The sequence below is a fragment of the Ruditapes philippinarum genome, unplaced genomic scaffold (assembly GCF_026571515.1).
Source record: "Ruditapes philippinarum isolate M1 unplaced genomic scaffold, ASM2657151v2 ctg1652_1_1_1_1, whole genome shotgun sequence".
NCBI classification, from domain to species: Eukaryota; Metazoa; Mollusca; class Bivalvia; order Venerida; family Veneridae; genus Ruditapes; species Ruditapes philippinarum.
The window spans coordinates 38,878-62,900 of NW_026857665.1; the positions used below are offsets into that span (position 1 = coordinate 38,878).

Here is a 24,023-nt window from a genome sequence, read left to right on the forward strand (position 1 = left end):
ATATCCTGGTAAAATTCACCGGAATCCTACTTCTTTATTTCTTGCTGTATGATCCCCACTGACAGTACTTAAAGCAACAGAAGTTTACATTCTAAACAAAAGGGAAATAAATAAGATCATGAACATACTCTTAATTAATACATCATTTGATATAATAATGTATTCTGACTAGGTATGGATTAAGTAAAATTCGTTCCAAGCAAATCACATACTTTACATATATAATTCATAACTGAAGTTTGTGAAATTTGAACTAAATTAAAAAGACAATGCCCATCAAATATAAATTAATATCTTCCCGAGCATCTCAAAGAATTTGTAACAATTACTAAGTCTAGATACATGTACAATATATAACATTTAGGTATTTTAGTGATTTCCAACAATTAATGCACTCAAATAATTAGCTTTAAATATTGTGTTTTTCAGGGTGAGTGTATATACATAAAGTTTCAAGTGCCGATCATAATGATCTTAAACAATTAGTACATGTATAAGTTTTGCATGACATTATTTAAATAGTTCATAAATTATTTCTTTCCTATAACCTAATATGTTTTTGTAATTTATTGCATCAGGGAAGACCCGTTGCTAATGTTGAGAGAACTTGTGGGTCAACCCTTTTGCCAAATATGTCATGTCATTGTATTGTAACTGTTTACAAGTATTACATGTACATGTATATGTCTTTTTTGGCAATAAAATATGTTTAAATCATATCCTGTACTGCAGTATCTTCCCATTGCAGCAGTGTCGAATTGCTGGTTTGTTCAAAGTCAGTTAAAGATAATGGCTTTTATTGGTGCCACTCCAAAAAGTTTTATCTTTTCACGATTTTTTAATTAAAAGGGGGTATTTCAGATACAAAGACTGTGTATTTACTAAGATTTTTCACATTTCCATGTCCCACTATTTTAAGACTCCGGATGACCGTGTAATTGCTCGTACAGAAATTAACTAAGTTAAAGTTAAATTTATTTTGAGAGAGTCCCTTAACCGGAAGTGACGTAAACAGTAATTGTTCATCCCCGGTGACTGACAGATCGCGACGAGTTGTACGACGCACACTTGAAAAGATGTTTCGGTCATCTCTCAGAGTAACAGCTGCTTTGAAGAACACGAAACTGCAGCCCCAGATTCTCCAAAACTGGTATATTCTTTTCTCATTTAATTTAAAGTTTAACTGTTTTCGAAAATGCGCTTAATTTAAACGTTACTATTCCTAACCTTGTCAAACGTTATCCTTTGTAACCTCTTTTGGTCCTATACAACGTTTCGTAACGATCTGTCACAAAGAACAAGTGACAATTGATATATTCGTGGATGAATTGTTTGTTACACAATGCTATTTTGAAACTCTGATTACTTTTAGGTATCATAGATCAGTCCACACATCAGTCTACAGTAGTCCAACAATAATTATCTGATAACATTCCATTTGAGTTGTTTTCTGATAAGCCTACTACTGTAGTGTTTACATAATCACTGGAAAATCAAAATCATCATTCATGACAAGTCTCAATCTTTGCAGTTTAGATAGATTGTTGTCATGAACAACTTGAATTTTCTTGAAATTTACAGTACCGAATTATAGTCATCTTGCAATTACTCAGATTATATCAATAAATCTAGCTGTAAGGGTACCAACTATCGTAACCACAAGATCTGATAGCCAGACAAAGCGCAAGGTCTCGTATGCAGATGTATGTAAAGGCACGGGTACCGCCTTTAAAAACAAGTCTTGCCCATTTAACCCTGATCAATTCGAAAAAGATACCAAACATGGTAGCTGTAAACCGGTGTCAATGCCAAGCCCGAAGCAACATACTAATCACAGACCCGAACTACCCCTTACACAGTCAATGCCCATCCCTTCACCTAAGTGTGATCCGCCCCTCCACTGCAATGATGAAGCCTACTGGGAGGGAAACAAATACAATTATAATCAATACAACACATACTCCGTGTTAGAGCATGTTGTAGACTAACATGTGTCTTGACAACTTTAAAGATAATTTGAAAATTGCGACCTGGAATTCAACTGGAATCATCTCAGGCGCAAGTTATTTGTGTGACTTACTAATAAAAGAGAATATAGATATTTTTGGTATATCAGAACACTGGTTATACAGAAAAGACCTCCATTTTTTAGACAGTATCAATAACAACTATATAAGTTTCTCTGTTTCGGACCCTGACCTTGATATGCCATCTTTAAGAAGGGTGGGGAAAGGAGGTCTGGCAATGTTATGGCATAAGAAATGGAATTCATATATTACACCATTAGATATTGTTTCAAAATACTTTATTGGCATCCAAATTATGATAAAACCGGAAACATACATTTTCCTTCTTCAGATTTATATGCCATGCGGAAATCACCCCATGCATGTATACAGAAATTGTCTCGAAGAACTAGAAAAATATAATTTGCATGTATATAGACAAAGGCACATTAATAGTAATGGGGGATTATAACACAGAACTCAAGTCAGATCGAATAACAAGCACAATCCCACAAAACCCTCGAAGTGCACTTTTGCTCGCTTTACTTAGGAAATATAACCTTCAAACCATAAATACTTTAAAATCTTGCCGCGGAGCAAAGTACAGCAACATTCCATATAACAGTAACAGAGAAACTTTGATAGATTATGTAGTCTTACCAGATTCATACGTACAATATGTCAAAGACTGTCAAATTGTTGACGACAACGCGCTTAACGTATCGACACACCGTCCAATCATTTGCACACTTAACATTGAGTACGATGGTAGGCCAAACTTCTCGGATGCTCAAACATGCGACCGTAAAATCATAAACTGGCATAATGTTAAACAAGACCAGGTTAACCAGTATGTAGATTTTTTAGAAAATTGCGACGTTCTGCGTTATGCACAAGATTTTCCTATACATAATAAAAATGATATAGATGATCTTTACGCTGGTATTGTTACAATTGTGAATCTTGCAACAGATTTGTTTATACCAAAGGTTAAATTTAAGTCATACATAAAACCATACTGGAATACTACGCTATCATCATTACACAAAGATATGAAATTAAAGCGAAATAACTGGATACGCGCGGGAAAACCTAGAACGGAAAATTCAATATCTTTTAAAGAATACAAATCGCTCAAAACTAAGTTTAGATGCGCACATCGTGACGCTGCAGCGTCATTTTTGCAGGAACAGGAAGCGGAAATTGATACGGCCGCAGAGTGCGATAACAACGAGTTTTGGCGTCTTATTAATCGCCAGCGAAATAAAAACCCTTAAACCCTGGATTTGAAATGTGCTTTAACGGTACGATATACAGCGATCCGCAAAAAATAAACACTGAGTGGAGAACTTATTTTAGTGAGCTATACTCACCTGATGAAAACTCAAGTTTTAATAAAAGCTATTTGTCAAAAGTTGAAAATGAGCTTATCGATATTAAAAAGCTTTGTGAAAGCTCAAATGACACTACTTTCAACATTACTTCTGAAATGATAAGGAAAGCTTTGCAAACATGCAAAAAACGCAAAGCTTGTGGCAATGATTCAATTCATTATGAAAATGTCATGCATGGCGGACCACTTCTTATTGACGTAATCGCAAAATTGTTCAATAGCATGCTTAGGTTTTCACATACTCCGTTAGAAATGAAAAAAGGTATAATTTTCACCCTTTTCAAGGGCGGGAGTAAAAAGAAATCAGATCCAAATAACTACCGAGCAATCTCTCTATGCTCGTTGATATTAAAACTTTTTGAAAAGGTTATATTAGAACTTCTTGAAAAGGATGGGAATGTCAATTTAAATGCATCACAAGGTGGCTTTCAAAAACATGTAAATTGTATAATGACATCTTTTATGCTAAGAGAATGTGTATACTATGGTCTTGAAAACCATTCCCCAGTATATGCTTGTTTTCTTGATGCTAAACAGGCATTCGACCGCACTTGGGTATCATTACTTCTGGTTAAATTGTTTAAAATGGGTATTGATATTTCACTATTTAAAGTGATTTTGTCATTTTTCGAAAACTGCTATAGCTGCGTGAAATCACAAGGTTACACGTCAGACTGGTTCCCCATTTTGCAAGGAACCCGTCAAGGCCAATGTCTCAGTCCATTTCTCTATCTCATATTCATAAGTAGCTTAATGGAAGAAGTGGACAGTAGTCAACATTGCTTCAAATTAGGTACTTTAAAATGTGGATGCCCAACTTCCGCCGATGACATGGTTATTATTTCAAATACAAAGCGCGGTCTAGATACTCTGATGGACATATGTTATAGGAACTCCATAAATGAAAGATATCGATATAATGCCCAAAAATGTAATACAATAGTGTTCAACGATGTTAAATCAAGACCTCGCACCTGGACTTTAGGAGACAAAACCATAAACGAAACGGATAGCTACCTTCATTTAGGCGTCCAATGTAACAACACTCTAGATATAGATGTGAATACCTCTATAAGCTGTGATAAACTTCGGAAAACGTTTTTTAGTATCGTGGATTGTGGTATTTACAGAAATGGCCTCCATCCTCTTACATGCAAAAAAATCTATGAGTCAGTTGTGCTACCTAAGGCTCTGTATGGAAGCGAGCTATGGTCGGGAGTTACTGAGACACAGTTACAGCCCCTTATTAAACTACATAACCAATGTATAAAACGTATTCAGTCAATACCAGTAAATACAAGGACCGATATAGCCCTGAGCTGTATCAGTATACAACCAATGGCCAATTTGATAGATAAACGAAAACTGTTATTATTTGGCCAGCTCTGCCAGTTAGACACTAAATTTCGAATAAAAGAAGTTTTTGTACATAGGTTATTGTCATTTATGCTTTTCCCAAGGAAAACAAAGGGATTCTTACCAGATATTTACATGATCCTAGGTAAATACAACCTTACAAGCTTCCTTATAACCTTTTATAATACAGGGGTATTCCCAAATCTTAGTACCTGGAAAAGAATGGTCAAATCGACAATCAATAGCTCTATAGAGTTTGATTGGAAAAAACGTGTACTATGCGATCAAAGTTTGAAACAATTCCTCCTTGTTCATCCTGTTTTTGAACCATGTATTCTTTGGCACTTCAGTCGCAGTTATAGAAACCTGCAGGCAGAGTGTACATCAACGTTTATTCTAATGTGCCGATATTTTTCTAGGAAATATGATATGAGATGCAAAAGTTGTAACCTAATGACAATTTAATGATATATGTAAACATATTCTATTGTTTTGCCCCTCAAATGAGTCAAAGAGGGCAAAGTTATGGGTTACATTATCAAAAATTATGGGCATAGAAACTTTTCAAAACCTAATTGCACTTTCCCCTGACCTGCAGGTCATTGAAATGTTTCGTGGTTTTACATCTTTTTATCTTAGCGACGAGACTAGAGTGTATAGTTTCAAAGCTTTCATCAAATGTGTATATTCGATGAACTGGCTGTGAATGTGAAATATATATGTATTTGTTTAATTGCGTTATAAGTACATGTATTAACCATTGTTATAGGTACCTCTATATTGTATATCCTCCCAAGATACTTTTGTTTCGTTTCGATAAGAATCTTTAGCAAGAGGATATATTGCTGAATACAATATTTCAAAATTTTCGTTTGCTTCCTCATATGTATATATTGTTTCTATGTTAAATAATTATTTACCTTATTTATATCATTTATCAATTGTGTGTTTATTCAATATTTGTTACATTAACCATTGTTACAGGCACATCTATATTGTATATCCTCCAAAGATACTTTTGTTTCGCTTAAATAAGAATCTTTAGCAAGAGGATACATTGCTGAAAACAATATTTCAAAATTTTCGTTTGCTTCCTCATATGTATATATTGTTTCTATGTTAAAAATTATTTACCTTATTTATATTATTTATCAATTCTGTGTTTATTCAATATTTGTTACATTTATATAATTATACATGTATTTATATGTTTGTCAGTCATACATTTATGTACATGTAATGATTTATGTACTTTTTTGTAAGAAATGTATTGTATATGTATGTACTCTTCAAAACTGGAGGAAATAAAGAAATATATTATTAGTCCCCTACCGGTTTAACCGGAGGGGACTTTAGGTTTACCCTCCATCCGTCTGTCCGTCTGTCTGTCCGTCTGTCTGTCAGTCCGTCAGTCAGTCCGTCCGTCCACAAAACTGGATCCCGCGATAACGCAAAAAGTACTGAAAATATTTTTATGAAACTTGATATATGGATAGATGGCAGTATGGAGATTATGCACGTCTTTTTTTTTTCTTCCTATGTTGAAAATTCTGGTTGCTATGGCAACAAATAGTCTAAAAATATGGCAAATTTAACACATAAACTGGATCCAGTGATAACTCAAAAAAGCCTTGAAAATATTTTTATGAAACTTGAAATATGGGTAGATGGCAGTCTGGAGATTATGCACATCTTTTTCTTTTCTTCCTATGTTGAAAATTCTGGTTGCTATGGCAACAAATAGCCTGAATTTCAAGATTTCTGATTTAAATTTTTCAGCTTTTTCACTATAAGTTCTTTATTTCTTAAGGTGTTTACTTCAAACTTAAATATAAGTTTCTGGTCATCAACCACATCATATGTGACAAGGTTTATAACTCTAGCACAAAAAATATCAGTATTACCTCCCTTGAACTTAGATTTTTTAGGGGAAAAAATGTTGTCTTTTTTAAATAACTTCTTTATTTCCTAATGTATCTACTTTTAACTTCATATATATGTTTCTTATTATCACTCGACATTTTTGAGAAGGTTAAATACTCTAGCAAGACTATTTCCAGAATTATGTCCCCCTTGAACTTAGATTTTTTTCGAGAAACTGGTATTTTCACTCCAACTTCTTCATTCCTTATAGGATTTACTTTAAAATCCCACATCGTAATAATATGACAAGGTTGTATAAACATAATTTCCTTACTAAGCATGGAAACTTAACACATTACTGTGATATAGACAAACTTATTTTATTATGTTTTGTGGTTGATATTTTCAAATACAGACTTCATCCTCAAATTCATTATAAATGGCAATACACAGGAGTGTATGACAATTAAAGAACTTTTTGAGGGACCGGTAGGGGACTACTGTATTGCCCGCAATACTATCAAATGCTTGTTTATCTGTACTTTTTTCTATTTCAGCTATGTTTTCATTAATACATGTACCAAGTTTGCAATAAACAGAACACACAAAAATAGATATTTTATTAAAAGTCTATTGGTAGTATTAAATGTTATATATAATATTATCATTATTATGCATATATTAATATTATGCATGCAATTTTGCAAAATACTTCATGGATAGAATTTAACATTAAATTGTTTTTACATAATGATTATGTAATGCCTGTCCAACTTTATAGATAGCCAGTTAATCTTATCTAATATGATAAATGTTATCAGTGCATTTTTAGCTCGACTTTTCTATGAAAAGGGGAGCTATCCTACTCGCCCCGGCGTTGGCGTTGGCGTTGGCGTCACACCTTGGTTAAGTTTTTCGTACCACCCCACTTTATTTCAGAAGTATTACAAGTATGGCTTTGAAACTTACCATACTTGTTCACCATCATAACCTCCATCTACAGACAAGAGTACATAACTCTGTCAAGGTTTTTGACAGAATTATGGCCCTTTTTTGACTTAGAAAGTGTATTGAGCTTGGTTAAGTTTTTTTGTACCACCTCACTTTATTTCAAAACCATTGGAGGTATTGCTTTGAAACTGACCATACTTGTTTACCATCACGACCTTCATCAACAGACAAGAGGACATAACTCTGTCAAGGTTTTTTTGACAGAATTATGCCCCTTTTTGACTTAGAAAATACATTGAATATGGGTAAAATCCACTTATTGCCTTAACCCTTTGAGATATTGCTTTGAAACTTTTAATGCTATTTCACATCATTACCCCCATCTGTACGCAAGAGAGAAGGTAACTCTGTCAAGGATTTGTTTTAAAAATTAAGGCCTTTTATCGACTTAGAATCTTGGTTAAGTTTTTAGTACCAGTCCACTTTTTGACTGAACTGTTTGAGATATTAATTTGAAAGTTGGAATACTTGTTTACAATCATGATTCCCAAACATGTCCAGGAGAAGGTAATTCTGTCAAAGATTTTATTTGAATTATGGCCCTTAACTGTCAATGTTTTGTATTATAGGCAAGCAGTGTTCAAGGGTATCACACAATTCAGTAAAATAATTCTTCACTAAATATCTTAATGCTCATGGCCATTGTTCACTTTAAAAATACAGAGATTCTTGTATTGCCTTTTACTGCAAAAACTTTTTTTATTGGCAAGCAATAAAAAAGTCGAGCGCGCTGTCTTACGGACAGCTCTTGTTAAAACAGCTGCTTGTTGTGATGATAAAATGTTATTGATAACATAATGATAAAAAAAGTGACAAATTCGATATATGAGCTGTTATATATGTACTGTAATAAGGGGAGATAAGTAGTTTACCTTTAACTTTGTTCATCAACAAATAAACCAATCATTCTTTACTTTAGGTAAGAAAACCTAAAGCTACTAATATGATTAAATAAAATCTGTTGTCAAGTTCCTGTAACAGATAAAGCTAGTCTCTCACACAGAATGGGTCTATAACATCAACATATTTGTTTACAGTTCTTAGAATGTTTAGATATTCAAAGAAGTAAAATTTGCAGTTTCAGACATCAGTATTAATCATCTAGTTCCGTATAAATGTATCAGCTTGTGGTGAAATTTTGTTTTGATGACATTTTATTTTAAAAATTCTCAAACTACCATGTGTGGGATAACACAAAAGATTGTGTCTTAAGACTTTTAATTAAAAAACTTAATATAAGGTGTAGTGCATCCTCTTTCGGATATGAACTCTGAACTCATCTATGAGATTTGTTCCTACCAGCAGTAACTAAATACTAGTGAAAGTTGTTGTTTAGTAACTTCAACAATAAAGCAATAAAAGCTAAGATTACTTTAATAAAAAATATCATTAAACAAACCAAAAATAAAAATGATATATCCACCAATTGATTATATCAAATGAGGTGATTTTTTAATGTATATTTTGTCTCTTTACAATTAATGTGTGATTATTTGTTTTTCAGGCAAGAATGTTTGGCTGTTTCTCAGACCAGAAATGTGAGTGAGGAATCTAAGGTATGATGCATGCATTTCCTTATGTTTTATATTATCAATGGACCATTTTATCAAACTTAGGGAAGTGACTTCTGCAGTATTTATTCATCTCTCTATTACCATTTTTGTACATATTAGCTTTTACTATTACAGTGTATAAAAAACAGTTTTCAGTTTGGTAAATGATAAATAAGACTCTTTAGTACATCATTACCAATCTGTGTGTTTTTATACATAACAAAATGTTTTAACATTAACAAACCTTTTGCTTGTTCAAATTCCTTTGGATTCTTTCATGTGAGTAAGCTATCAAACTAGCTAATGGAATATATTTTTAGCTTACAGCTAGCTATGAAACATTGGTGGTTCTACTCAGGTGCCCGTGTGTGTCTGAAGGAATGCATGAAAGGGCACCTGAGGTCTTCTTCCACCAGTAAAGCTGCTATATGACCTATACTGTGTTGGTGCAACATAAAACCAAACTGAAAAAAACCTGTTTTATTTAAAGTATAACTCTTAAATATATACATAATAAGTGTTATGAACAGTTAATATTGCATTCTTAGTTTCTATTTCAGTCCTTTGGTTTGAATCTGTTTAGAGGTCAAGGCAAAGCAGAGCAGGTTCTCCCTTTCCCACAAGGTAAAATCATGGTTAAAACATTATTAGTGGCATTGTGTAGATATGTTGTCAATAGTTGTTCTTTAGTTCTTTAAAATGCTGGTAATATATTTCAAAATATGTATGGCTGAATATCAAATAGTTGTTGTTAAAAATGGATGTACTAGCTGATCTAGGTCTACACTGGTCACATGTGTAGATTCTGTCACAGCCAGCAGGCTAAAGATTTAACTACATAAACTAAACACAAAAACATGGCAAGTCTTTAAATACAAATTGTAATGTTAGTTATTCATAAATTGTATATAATACATTCTTCACTAGTTATTACACAGATATTTGTTGTCTTTTTTTTTCAGTTCTAAATGAAGAACAGAAGGAGAACCTGCAGATGTTTGTTGATCAAACAGCAAAATTCTTCGAGGTAATATTTGTTGGGCCAAAAGTATTTATTCTATTACTCCCATCATGTTGCAACTATGTTGTCTTTAAAGTACACATACATGTATTAAGAAACTTTAATCATTCTGTTCATAGTTGCCTTGTGAAAATAGTCTTCACTACCTGTACTTATATTAATGTACAGAAAGACTTGAGAGAACTTCTTCAACAAAAGTAAAAGTTCACTATTATTTTTACTATTACTTACAACATAACAAAGGAAACTGGGTTATTGTGTCAGGAGTTGGATGGTCAATTTAAATCAATAACTTTTTGCTTGGTTTTAATGAAAACCTTAAGTAACACTTGAAATTCATCATCTTTTGCTGGGAAAATTTAACATGTAATTCTCTAAGTATTATGTATTCCTTATTATTACATTGCTTATCTAAAATGCATGTATGTGGAACATTTATAAGAGTGGGTGCAGTTATTACAAAAATGAACTTACAAAATTTTTAAGATTTGAATTTTTATGTAACACTCAGGCAGACAATTAAATAAAGTGAAGATATATTTTAGACATGTGAAGGCTGAAGTTAAAGAGCTACATTGGCAGAATAATTTCTGAAATATTCAATTTTCCCATCTTAAATATACATATGTTTACTGTAGAATTGTGACACTTCTTTATCTCATGTTTGTAATAGTAACAGTTGTTAAACTACAAATATTTAAAATACTGCGAATTCACTTATATTCGTGGGCATGAAATTTCATGGTTTTATCAAAACGGGCATTTTCGTGGGTTCTTAAATTCGTGGATTTTCATTTTCTTGTAAAAAAATTTAGTAACCTAATGCAAAGTAATTTTTAACTTAATCTCGGAACATTTTTACTTACAGCATGTACATATCTTTATGTGTCACACAACGCTTGTCAATAAATTTAATCTTTGCCTCTGGGCATAACTCTAATATAGCACAGTTACTGCCGATAACTGGCTGCAATTAACACATTTTTTTTTTATAGTTTTGTGTTCTTACGACATTAATATCAAAGACTTTTCTTTAATTAATAAGTGCTAACTGAAATTTTTTATAAGCGCTAATTGTTAGATTGCCTGGGTTCCCATATTTACTCGATTATGTCAAATATTCTAACAACGATCAGGTGTGAATACGCGACCGACATTTGAGACAGTAAATTGAGGACATAAAATTGAGTTTTCTTTCAAGTTTCTTAAATATTGCAAACGGATTTAATCTGTCACTAACCTGGTTATCTGTACTGTATGTATATACATCCATTTCACGAAAATCGGCCGGAAAAGAACCGACGCATGTTTGTAATATATAGAACAGAGACAGGGTAAGAAGTATTTGTTGGGATAAAATTTCGTCGGATCTTAAATTCGTGGATTGACCTACCCACGAAAACCACGAAAATTCGTGCCCCACGAATAATAATGATTTTACAGTAGACTATTTAACTTAAATCTACATAACTGTTAACATTAAATTTGGTATGTTTATTTTTCATAAGCTATTGAAGTGAGGGCATATAGATTTCCCTTGTCTGTCCACCCACTGACAAAACAGTGGAATGTGGGGGCTTATGTGTCTTATGGACACATTTCTAGTTAATCTATGAACTTCAAGGGTTACTTATATAGGAGGTGAAATTCGGCATTTTAAGAAGTGATGCTACATTACAAATTTACAATGAAGTGTTCTTGTATGTCAATAATGCTCATATATCATGTATGTTTATTGAAGGAAACAAATGATTCATCAAAGAATGATCTTCTTGAAAAAGTTGAGGAGGGAACAATGGAAGGACTTAAAGCCCTTGGTGCATTTGGACTTCAGGTTCCAACTGAACTTGGTAAATAAATCTAAAACATACTTAAAAAAAAACACAATATTGTGCACTATAACTTTTGTCTACCATTATTGTCAATTAAGTTTTGAAATTATTATATTAATTGGTAAATGACAAATACGTGTAATATGAAAAATGATGTACATGTAGATATAAATTTGCACGCTATAATTGGTGTATAAATCATAGATAATCAACTAAGAATACAATAATCCATTGTATCTTTATAGATGGAGTTGGTTTAACAAACACACAGTATGCGAGGCTTGTAGAGATTGTAGGGGCTCATGATTTAGGTGTTGGAATAGTACTTGGAGCACATCAGGTCAGAAATTAATGGTTATCCAGGGACAAGTAGAAACAAAAATTCTGCTGGTCCACAGACTCATTACTTTCTTTATCAAAATAACATTGTGTTTGTTTTCAATAATGCACTGTATCTCGTGAAAATTTACAACATACTTCAGTTTAGCTAATTTGAACTAAATGTGCCTTAAACTATCTGAATCTCCAGTAATCTTTTATACATGTTTAATGTTTTTGTAAGGTTCAAAGTTTGTATATGGTTCAATATTCTTATTCTTTTTTCAGTCTATAGGGTTTAAGGGAATTCTTTTGTTTGGTAATCCAGAGCAAAAGAAAAAATACTTGCCTAAACTTGCCGCAGGTGAGAATATTGCTGCCTTCTGTCTTACTGAACCTGCAAGTGGATCAGATGCTAGTGTAAGTTATCATACATATATACATGATGTAGCAAAATTTATATAATAGTAGGACTAGATATGTATATCCATTTTATAGCAAAATTTAACATGAATACAAGGCTAAATGCAGAAGTTCACTAACATTTTCATAATATGTGTGAAGTCAAATTTAGTTAGTATAGAGGTTAGATGGAGAAATCCTCACTCTGGTATTAAACAATATTTATTACCGACTTGTTAGTTATTTACATCTATTCTGAAATTTAAATTGATAATCTATAATGTCTAATTTGCGTATGCTTTTGTTCTTGGTTAATTTTTTTTAACGCTCCACAACAATTTTGGAAGGATATTTTTTAGGAAAGGCGGGTGTTAATAGAAGACAAGATTTTGAACGTTGAAGGGATTTTGGCCCATAATTATTTGAACCCAAACTAGTGAAATAAATGCCTTATCATACCATGAATAGGTTAAAAAATAATATTGCATCAAAATGCCTATAATACGTAAATAAGGTTGTGGTTTGGTCTCCTGTGCTGAATATACAACTTATCTTTATTTTAAGTTGACATAAGTTGTCATACAATGTATCTTTTATGCCTTTGAAATTTTACGAAATCACCAAAGTAAACTCAGTGATGTGAGTTATTTTGTTTATTTTTATTTCAGTCAATTAAAACAAGAGCAGTATTATCGGGTGATGGTAAACATTACATTCTAAATGGAAGCAAAATTTGGATCAGTAACGGAGGCTTGGCTGAGATATTTACTGTCTTTGCTCAGGTAAATGGGGTTTTCATAACTTAAGTCTCAATTTCTGTTGTTAATTTAGATTCAACATTATATTTTAAGCACATTTGGGGAGAAAGCCTGTAACGTATTTGAACTAGTCCCTTGTGGCTGCTTCCTGTGCATAACCGAAAAGACATTTCTAGAACCCAGTACGGCTTGAACCCAAAATCTCTGGTTTGAGATGCAGACACCTTTACCACATTGCCATCTTTTTATGCATGTATTCTATGTTTAATGAGGGTCCATCCGTTCATTAAGTACGGACCCCGGACATGTGGCCAGTGCCCTTAAAGGGTTAATTTTGAAGCACAAAGTGGTGACAATTTTTTATGCATGCCATTTCCACTAAGTATTAAGCCAAATATATGAATTTTGACTTAAAAGTAGGTCACTGTATGGCCATTATGAATCAAAATGTACAGTAACGTGAGAAAATATGAAAAGGAGGTAGTTCTTAGAAGGACTGTTGGTGCCAAGCTATGGGCCTGCCTTTTAAGCCATCACTTAATGGCTAGAAGCTAACACACCCTAGCACACTTTCCTCAATGTCTCTTCCTACTTTTTGTGGCATTCCCCTGAGCATTAGTCAGGACATCAGCAGGTGGTCTGCAGATACAAGTTCTTGTCTTTGTTTGGTTATTGCCATAACAAGTTCTTCAAATCTTCTGATGATGCCCTGTGCTTTCTCTGCAACATGCATGCAACTAGGGGAAAATAATTGCCTCATTGCCATCTCTTCTTTTCTCATTTTATGAATTTAGAAGCAGCTAAAAGTTTCACTGAATACAGAACTTTAACACACACAAAAAATTATAATTTTTAAGAGATAGGAAGTTTATGAGAATTATTATTATTTATAACAGACACCAGTTAAAGATGAAAAGACTGGTGAGACGAAGGACAAAGTGACAGCATTTATTGTGGAGAGAAGTTTTGGTGGTGTTACAAAGTAAGTATGAGGAGGATATACCTACATCATTATCTTCATATAAACCTCTATCCCAGGAATTTACCAAAACAAATTGGACAAAAACTTGATATTAAAACTTCACCCAATCTTAATTATTACTTTTAAAAAGGCCCTTTTCAAAGTTTTAGACACTGAAATGGCTTTCTTAGGTCTTTAATTTTTTGTGAAGGCAGAAATGCTTACTGTAGTCAAAAAGATTAGTTAATGTCAATATATTGTTTACCAGTGCTAAACATGTATTAAAGTGTCTAATATATAAAATATATCAGTTGTCCAACAAAGTTGATAAATATACAATGTACCACTGTTCACTCTGTTATTCTATAGCTTCTATTGATGTATGTTTCATATTTCAGTGGCCCTCCAGAGAAGAAGATGGGTATTAAATGTTCAAACACTGCTGAGGTGTATTTTGAAGATGTAAAAATACCAGTGGAAAATGTACTTGGAGGTATAATATATTTGTTGTTAATGATTTTGGCTGATTTTAGAATTTTGATATATTATCTGCTGTAAGGAAGGAGCCTTTTCTTTATGAAGGAATATCAAGGGTGCCTCTCTGTGCATTATTTAAGGCTGCATCAGGCTATAACCTTAATATTTTACAAGCTAGTTTGATAGCTTCTTTGCTTCTAGTTTTCTATATAGGATTTAAACCCACAGTGGTTTATTCTTATTCTTTTATGGTTAAATAATGATGGCCAGTGTTCTAGGTGAATAATAGATTCAGTCGCTCATCCATGCAGTATTATATCAAACAAAAACAGGTTAATACATTGTAGTACCACAAAACTTGAAGGCTTTCTCACACAAATGTAGTCATTGAGTTTCAATACACTTCATCCACTTGACCATTTTACTGTTCAAGTCATAAAATTTTCCAAGACAGTATGGATAGTGCTTATTGGTAGCAATACATGAATTATAGGGGAAGGTGGAGGATTTAAGGTTGCTATGAACATCTTAAACAATGGAAGATTTGGTATGGTAGCTGCTCTATCTGGGACCATGAAGTATTGTATACAGAAAGCCGTAGACCATGCATCATCAAGGGTACAGTTTGGCAGCAATATCCACACCTTTGGAACTATTCAGGAAAAAATCTCACAGATGGCAATTAAACATTATGTTGCTGAGGTAACAATTAGTTCTAATTTGGTTTGCATGTTATCTTTGATTAAAAAGACTATGCTCTTAAATGAATTATTTTATGACATACTGTATACATGCCCAAACAGATTAAGGTTTATATTTATGAAAATTGAGTGCCTAAAATACTTAAACTACAAGTGATAAAATAGTGTGATATAAGTATGTCTGAGGCATTTACAATAATAAAAAATATAGATAATATATATTAATACAAAAGTATATGCTTCAAAAAATTATCTTTGAAAATAAACAAACAATTGAATAGAATGTGGTTGTGATGGTATTCATTGGTGATAAAAAATAGTAATAGAATGGTTAAATAAGTCATATTTTACTGAAACATGCTAAATACCCATTGAATTTGAAAATGATATCAACTAACTTCAGTAACATCATGATGTTTTGTTGAAAATAAAAAAAGTTTGTCATGATATAATATAGATATTTTATCATTTTCAGTCTATGGCATACATGATCTCTGCTAATATGGACCAAGGTTTTAAAGACTTTCAGATTGAGGCTGCTATTGGAAAGATTTATGCATCTGTAAGTGTTTTTAGTATCGTCAGCAATTGGTGACAACATATTTAGTCACTTGTTCTAAGGCAGAAACATTCAAAGTTTCTAAAAATGTGAATTGGCAGTGTGGCTGAATGGTAAATGCATTGGTCTAGTAAACTGAGGATTGCTGACCGCTCGGTTTCAAATCCTGTCAAGGGCAAGTCATTGTTTCCATGAGCAAGAAACTTTACAGTGATTACTTAGTACTGGTTTGTTCCAGGAATGGATTTGAGAGTGTTTCATTTAGTGTATAGCTTCCAACACAAGCAAACTAAGATTTTGTATAAACTAAACTAAAAATGTGTTAAAAAAATGACTATGAAAATCTATGAATGATTTAAGTGCAGTGATTGCTTATAGGTCAAAATGCCATCTGATTGGCTGAAATTAGTGTCCAAGATTGGATTACTCTTTTGTCAGGACTTTAAAGCAAATGATGGATGTTGTTTGGTTTTATTTTACTTTGTGGGGATGTAGACACTACACTGTAAGAGAACGAAAGATTGTTTTTCAATTTATGTGACTGTCTATTTCATATTATAATGGTTAAGGCGTGGTGTTCTCCCACCATTAAAAGCTTGAAACTAACCATATGACTTTGTTGGTGTTGATATAATGTTCATGAAAGAGCACTTATATAAATTATTTTAAGACAATGATTTGGGGGAGGGGGTGGCATTATTTCAAGGACTTTTGTGGGTTTTTTCCATTCCTAATTGATCATCAGTTCTGTATAGTCCTTTAAGCATTGTCTTCAAAGGAGGTATTCCTGTGGAATGGTTAGATACTCTTTCAAGAATAAAAAATCAAGTTTAAGAATTCTTCAGTATGAATTAGTAATATTTGTAACAGTTAAAATGTTTCTTGTACTGTTTATACTTTGTTATGTTGGATTAAAGAGATAATTATTTATTTTATTGTAGGAGGGTGCCTGGTTTTGTGCAGATGAAGCTATTCAGATCCTTGGTGGAATGGGATACATGAGGGTAAGATATGTTACAGTCTTGTGATGATGTGTTATATATTACCAAAATGAAAACAACACTGACTGGTACTTGTGCATTGAAACACAGTCTAGTGATTGTATATTAGAAGTCTTGTAAATTTATATTATACCACAGTTTAGATAGTAAGTATTTACTGAAACATAGTCTGTTTATAAAGTAACATATTAAAGTCTAATGAATCAAATGTTGTGAAGACAGTCTGAGAATCACAATATTTTTGCTCTATTGATTTACTATTCTGACACAGTCTGTTAATGAAATATTCTGACACCATTTGTTAATTAAATAATTTAACACAGTTTGTTGATTAAAAAATTGAACACAGTTTGTAAATTAGATATTGTGAAACCATTTATTGATAAGATATTGTGATAATGTCATGTAATCTATTATTTTGACACTGCCTGTAAATTAATTATCATAACACTGTCTTGTAATTGAAGTATCCAGTCTGAATCATCATTGATAAGGTAGAAAAATTAGGATCACCAACAACTACTTACTATGTATTCAAATTTCTTTCATGGCATTACTTAATCCAGAATTTCCCAGAAGATTGGCACTTGAGGTTTTCTTTTCCCTACAAAGCTGGGAAGTCGATATAACCACAACTGTGATTGTGTGTTCATTTTGATTTCTTTGCTATTTCAGGACTGCGGAATTGAGAGGGTAATGAGAGATTTGAGAATTTTCCGTATCTTTGAGGGAACCAATGACATTCTTCGTCTGTTTATTGCACTCACTGGTATGCAGTATGCCGGTGCTCACTTAAAGGAGGTTCAAAAAGCCATGAAAAACCCAATGGCTAACATCGGAACAGTGGCAAGCTTTGCTTCTAAAATGGCAGTGAGGTATGGTAACACAAGACTGATTGTTCAAAAACATTGTCAGATTCTACTTCACAAGGGGTGTAGATAGTTACAATCTTAAGTTTTCAATATGTTTGGTTTTATTTGAGATGTATGTTTGTGGTTTCATGAGTGCATGTTAAGATAAAATTACATGTTTGTCACATTCTTTTGCTTGTGTATAATTATAACTGTAACATATTTCTTTATATTACAATTGTTACTATATATAGTAACAAATTGCCTGTGATTTTAACCGCTTATGAGTGTCACATGACCAATTATGACTTAACAGCCTTGGGCAGAAAACTCATAATTGGCCCATGTGCACAAACTGAAAAAATGAGGTCACATTTTACGTCATCAAAATATATAGTTGTAAAAGTGAAAGTAGGTTTAAGCATGAATCGCTTGATTTTATGATGAGAACTTATTAGTAATTTCTACATACACAGTTTTTGATATTGAAATATAAAGAAAAAAATACAACAATTTTATTCCGAGAAAATAAAACTTTGTTCTTCATTCTAGTGGACTTTCTTTACCGTAAGGGAAGCAACTCTGTAGAAGTAACTGTATAGTACAGTAGTTCTAAATCTACAGAGAAGGAATTTCAATGAACAAAGCTACTTGTTTAAAAATGCTTCTATTAGATTGATCTAGTGTATGAAAGGCATAAATACATGTCATAGACAAGTTGGAAAGTGATAATCGGCCCTGAAATGAATAATGCCCTCAGAGCCATTATTCATTTTGCTGGCTGATTATTACCTTCTAGTCCTAACTCTGCTATGTATTAATCTCTTAATATACATGTTTAAAGTAAAATGACACAACATAATCATGTTTATGTTAAGTAAATGTGTGACGTCATTTTAAAAGTGAAAATATTGTTGTTTCATGTGATAAAAAGAATCTTTACAATTAGAATCATTTCAGATAGTCCTACATTTAAACCATCTCAGAAATCACAGACTTGCTTTATGATGCATTGTTAGCTTGTTTAGTTTACAAGTTTATTTAGTTGCAATATAAGAACTGGTTCACAGTATGTGAACACTTTTGTTATATCACTCTTGAATGGTCACAAGCAATTTCAGATTACCTTCTTTGTGATATACTTTATTTATCCATTAGTTATTGATTGTAATCATAGTTGGATCTTCTTGTTGACATAATGTCAATGTTTTAAATATTTCAGGAAAATGGGTGGAAGCACAGGATCAGTGTCTTTACATTCTGACCCATCAGTTCACGCTGATCTCGGCTCGTCTGCAAAACTGGTAAGTTTTAGAGAGAGGCATGAATTTTTTATAACTAGTTTATATCAGGTATGATTGGATTTTAAGTTTTTATCTCTGTTAAAGTTATTTTGACTTTCTGGCTTAACTTGTGAAAATAATGGCTATTTATTTGGAAAATCTATAGTCCACAACAAGAAAAGTTGCTGTTTGTCTACGTGAATCTCTGCTTTTTATCATCAGTAACTTTAAAGGATTATACATGTATGTACTGAAATCAAATTGATTCAAGTAATGAATATTGACTTGAGAAATTATTAGGATTTTTAATTTGAAAAATGTACATTTTTATAAGAAAATAAAAGTATAATTCCTCAGTGAAAAACAAATACAGAATTTTATTTTCTACTGATTTGTAATTATCAGACCACTGGCTGCAATGGTGACTTTCTTAGTTACCTGTATAACATAACACTTTGTTTAAAGGAAGTTTCTAAAAGAGCTTGCAGCTTTCCAATTTAATCCTTTTATGTGTTTGATTGTAATTATATTCCTTATGTATATTTGACTAAATTTGACTTGTAATAGAAGTTTGGAGAACTGTCAAAGAATAGTTGTAATTAAATCAAGACTGCAGCTTTTTACAAAATGCCTTATTGAGAAATCTTTGACATTAAATTTTATGTTCAATCTGCTTGAATTGTTGTGAAAGTGACTGACATTCATATATATTTTCAGGCATCAAAAGCCATTGAAGATTTTGGCGGCACTGTAGATCAATTATTGATAAAGTATGGCAAGAAAATAATGAGTAAGTTTCTTTACCTTTATACATTTAAAAGTTTAATCAAATAAATAAATTTATCACATAAGCCATGGTGCAGGAGTGTAATAAATACATTTAATAAAACAATATTACACTAGTGTAATAACACTTTTTACATGTGTAATTTACGTTATATAGAAAGATAACATTAAAGCACGCTAATGTTTGTATTACACTATAGGTGCTTCATTGAAAAATGACTCTTTTTCTCTGAAAACCTTTCCTTATTTGGATATGTGATAAATAGAATATTATTTTCACGTAGATTTAATGCTGAATTTATTGAATTAAGTAATAAAGCAATACATGTTCAATATTCTCTAAAAATTAGATTCCTGTGGATTTATCAACTATATAATCATTTTCCAGTAGAAGTGTTGCATTTAAGTGTCAAAGCATTTGGCATTCAAATATTTGTATCTGAAGTCTTTAATTGAGACACATAACTTGTGATTTACTAATTCTTTCTTTTATGTTCATAGTCCTAAGTTTAATTTGAAGAATACATTTAATATAGTGGTATACTGAACATATATCATGGTTAACAAATATATAATCTCACAGTCATTTTGGTTTTGTAATAGATAAATTTATCTTGATAGTAACACAAGTTATGTTTTCATCCTTACTTTATTTCACTAATCTGTGCTTTGTATATATAAGTCAAATATTAACCAGGTCTTTTGATGACACATGCTTTAAAGGTTTTAAAGGATGTCTTCCTTGTATAATATTTAGGATAGACTGACCACTAGTTCACATGGAAATATTGTATGTCCTACACTAGATTTGATCAGATTGCAGGGAGGTGTAAATGGTTGAAAAAAAAATTAGCAAAATAGTACTTCACATTCACTGAAAAATCAGCAAAATAGTAACTGTAAATCCTCTGATATTGATTCATATGTTACAGATGAACAAATGGTATTGAATAGAGTGGCTGATGCAGCTATAGATATTTACGGGATGGTGTCAGTGTTGTCCCGTGCTTCAAGGTCACTCAACAATAAATACTCCAGTTCTGAATCCGAGTCAGCAATGTGCCAAGTTTTCTGTTCACAGGTTGGTTCTGTTTATTTTTCTACATCAAGAAACTAAAACAATATTTATTATAGTAGTATAAATGATACAATATTTGAATTAGTATTATAAATGATAAAGAAAGTGCAACAGTTTCCTAGCATAATTCCAGGTTTTATATTCATCATTATCAAACTCCTAGAATAGTCCTGTGCTGTCCTACTGGCAGGTCTTGTTAACATTTTATTCTCTTATTTGATTATTTTCTTACAGACAGTATTATTTTTTGCTAATATGTTACCCACTTGTTTCACTTGATATATAACTATTATTTTGTATGACGTATATTGCAGGCTTCTGTCAGGGTTCAAGATAATTTAGCATTGGCTGTGTCCGACAAAAACAAGAAAATTTTCGAACAGATGTCTAAGATTTCCGAGGATGTTATTAAGAAAGGTGGCACAGTTCAGGAACATCCACTTGGATTTTAATTAGAGGACAATTGTGAACAATTTTGTTTCATACAAAAAGGACAAACATTTTAGTGCAAAGTTACTGTGATCTAGATTTGACAACATTTTGATATATTTTGAGCAATTCATTTCTCTATAAATACTAGTGATATTTTCAGAAGTTTTTCTCTTGTTTCTTCTCTTCACATTAAATCTTTTTTTTTATGAAATTGTTATGAAATATAGATTATAGTTTATATATAATTTATAAAAAGATTGTTTTATTGGTACAAAATATATGTTATCATTCCTCTTTTGTTTTGGATTGCAAATTTTTAAAAATAGTTTTTGTGCATTTATGCTTAGTGTGACTTACTTGTGAATTACTTAAATACTTCTTACATGAAAAAAAAATAAAAAAATATGTATGCTGTGACCTATTATTACAGTTGTTTGACGCTCAATCCATGTAAACATAAAAACTCAAGTTACGATGTAAACATAACTCTCGACTCAACACCTGTTCAGGTTTAGCCTGGAAGCTGGCAAGTGTTTAGATCAGGGAAATTAAAAGAAAAACCAAAAAAGTTTCAGGTTGATAAAACAAAGAGAAATTAAAAATAACCCTCTTATTATTATTTTTCAATTCTGATAAAGTAGAAAATATTTGATTAGATGCAAAAAACATTTCATTATTTTCATCAACATGTAGGTTGTATGATGCTATTATTTGTGTTACAAGCTTTATGAAATATTTTTAAATAGATTTTGAGAACATTTATTACCTCAAAAAAGTATTTGTTATTTTTGTTTATAATGTTATGTATATATTATTTTCTGAATCATTCAAAGTGTGGTGTGAAGACATTAGATGATAATTTAACATATACTGATTGTATGTATAGTACACTTTCCGTATTGTTAATTTTGAACACTTTATTATTATTTAAAGGATGTTTTTGTTAAAATAGTTCTTCATTTTATGAAATACTTGAAAACTTAAGTTAACTGTTTATGCTAGCTGATATGGAAATTTAAACAAATGGTGATTGCAGTCCATGAACAAAAATTGTCTGAAAAAGTAGAAAAAAAATGTTGATTATTTTGTGTGATTGTTTGTTTCATTTCTTTGTTTATGTTGCACTTTCTTTGGCAATGTATTTGTCTCTCAATTATACCTATTTCATAAATATTTTGCCATTTAAGAAATCATTTTAGACATCATTATTCAACTACACCAAAAACTTAAAGGGAATTATTGGAAGGGTGGCAGTATCAATATCATTTTATCACTTTGAGTGCTTGATACTATATGGTGTTTTTTGCTATAATAACTTGTTGTGCTCAGATGTGTTCAGGGAATATGTTATTTGTTGCCTTAATGCAAGAATAGTATAACTTAGTACAATAGTCTTAACTTGAAAACAGAAGACAGTAAAACAAATACATGTATATCACAATATATGTATCCTTTACATAAAACAAAGACCTGTGAATATGAACACTATTTTGAATGTTTGCTGTAAATATTCATAAAATATGCAACTCATGTAGATTAATCATTATATAGACAAAGGTTTGGTGATTCTATAATGTACTGTGTGTCTTCAAATTGTGATTGTGTATGAAGCACACTATTTTCATTTTCTTTTTACATGAAAACAGTTTATAACCAGTCTTTTTGTAAATGAAAAGATTAAAAAAAAAATAGAAATGAAAATAAAAATTATGAAAGAATTCTCTACTTTTCTCTTTTCTTTAACCTATTTTTTCTTTTGAATAACAGACACACAAAATGGAAACTTCATCCTTTGCATCAGGAATATCATTTCTATAAAAAGCTGTTTTCAGTTAGAGCAGGGACATACTATACATGTAATTATGTATTATGTCTGAGTTTGGATTTCTTCTAGTTGAGTTGTTAAAGGTTCTGATTTTGAATCACCATAATTGCTGTACTTCAAACTTGACTAGGTAATTAACATCAATGTGAGAAAGTTATTTAGCTAGCTTATGAGGAGTTGCTGCTTCAACTCCGATGCTCCCAGTGCCTAAAATAATACATAGGGAACCATCGAGGTCTTCCTATGCCAGTACAGCTGGATGTTCTTCATAATTTTGACTTCAACAGTTGTCAGTGTGGCATTAAATCTGACAAACAACAACAGATTTAATTATTTTCCTCTCAAAGTTGTAGGTTTAAATCCCGTCCTAGACATTTCAATCAGCTGACTTCTTGCATCAGGGTATTACAATCTGAACCATTGATTGATGTAGATCTTCCTGGATTCTCTCTCTCATCTGGTTACATAGCCTGTAAATGTACGTTTGTGACAGAAGGTTTCCCACCTATCAGTAAATAAGAATAATGCAATTAATTATGTGATTGTAAATTATATA

General features: G+C 31.8%; 1 protein-coding gene across 1 annotated transcript; it reads left to right on the forward strand.

The window, feature by feature from the left end:
* Positions 1 to 987: 987 nt before the first annotated feature.
* Positions 988 to 23,360, forward strand: LOC132750528 (very long-chain specific acyl-CoA dehydrogenase, mitochondrial-like). Its single transcript, XM_060740522.1, has 18 exons — positions 988 to 1,150; positions 9,134 to 9,185; positions 9,743 to 9,806; positions 10,145 to 10,209; positions 11,945 to 12,053; positions 12,281 to 12,375; positions 12,642 to 12,773; positions 13,424 to 13,537; positions 14,410 to 14,495; positions 14,873 to 14,967; positions 15,445 to 15,653; positions 16,128 to 16,214; positions 17,153 to 17,215; positions 17,888 to 18,087; positions 19,286 to 19,367; positions 20,064 to 20,136; positions 21,065 to 21,213; positions 21,525 to 23,360. Exons 1-18 carry the CDS (start codon positions 1,077 to 1,079, stop codon positions 21,660 to 21,662), a joined length of 1,887 nt encoding a protein of 628 aa, XP_060596505.1. The 5' UTR covers positions 988 to 1,076; the 3' UTR covers positions 21,663 to 23,360.
* Positions 23,361 to 24,023: the final 663 nt, after the last annotated feature.

Excerpts from the sequence above, each read along its gene's own strand:
- LOC132750528 (XM_060740522.1), top strand. The coding sequence starts at position 1,077 with ATGTTTCGGTCATCTCTCAGAGTAACAGCTGCTTTGAAGAACACGAAA. Across the intron at positions 9,807-10,144 it reads GGTTCTCCCTTTCCCACAAG|TTCTAAATGAAGAACAGAAG; the intron begins GTAAAATCATGG and ends TTTTTTTTTCAG. Across the intron at positions 17,216-17,887 it reads GTGGAATGGGATACATGAGG|GACTGCGGAATTGAGAGGGT; the intron begins GTAAGATATGTT and ends TTGCTATTTCAG.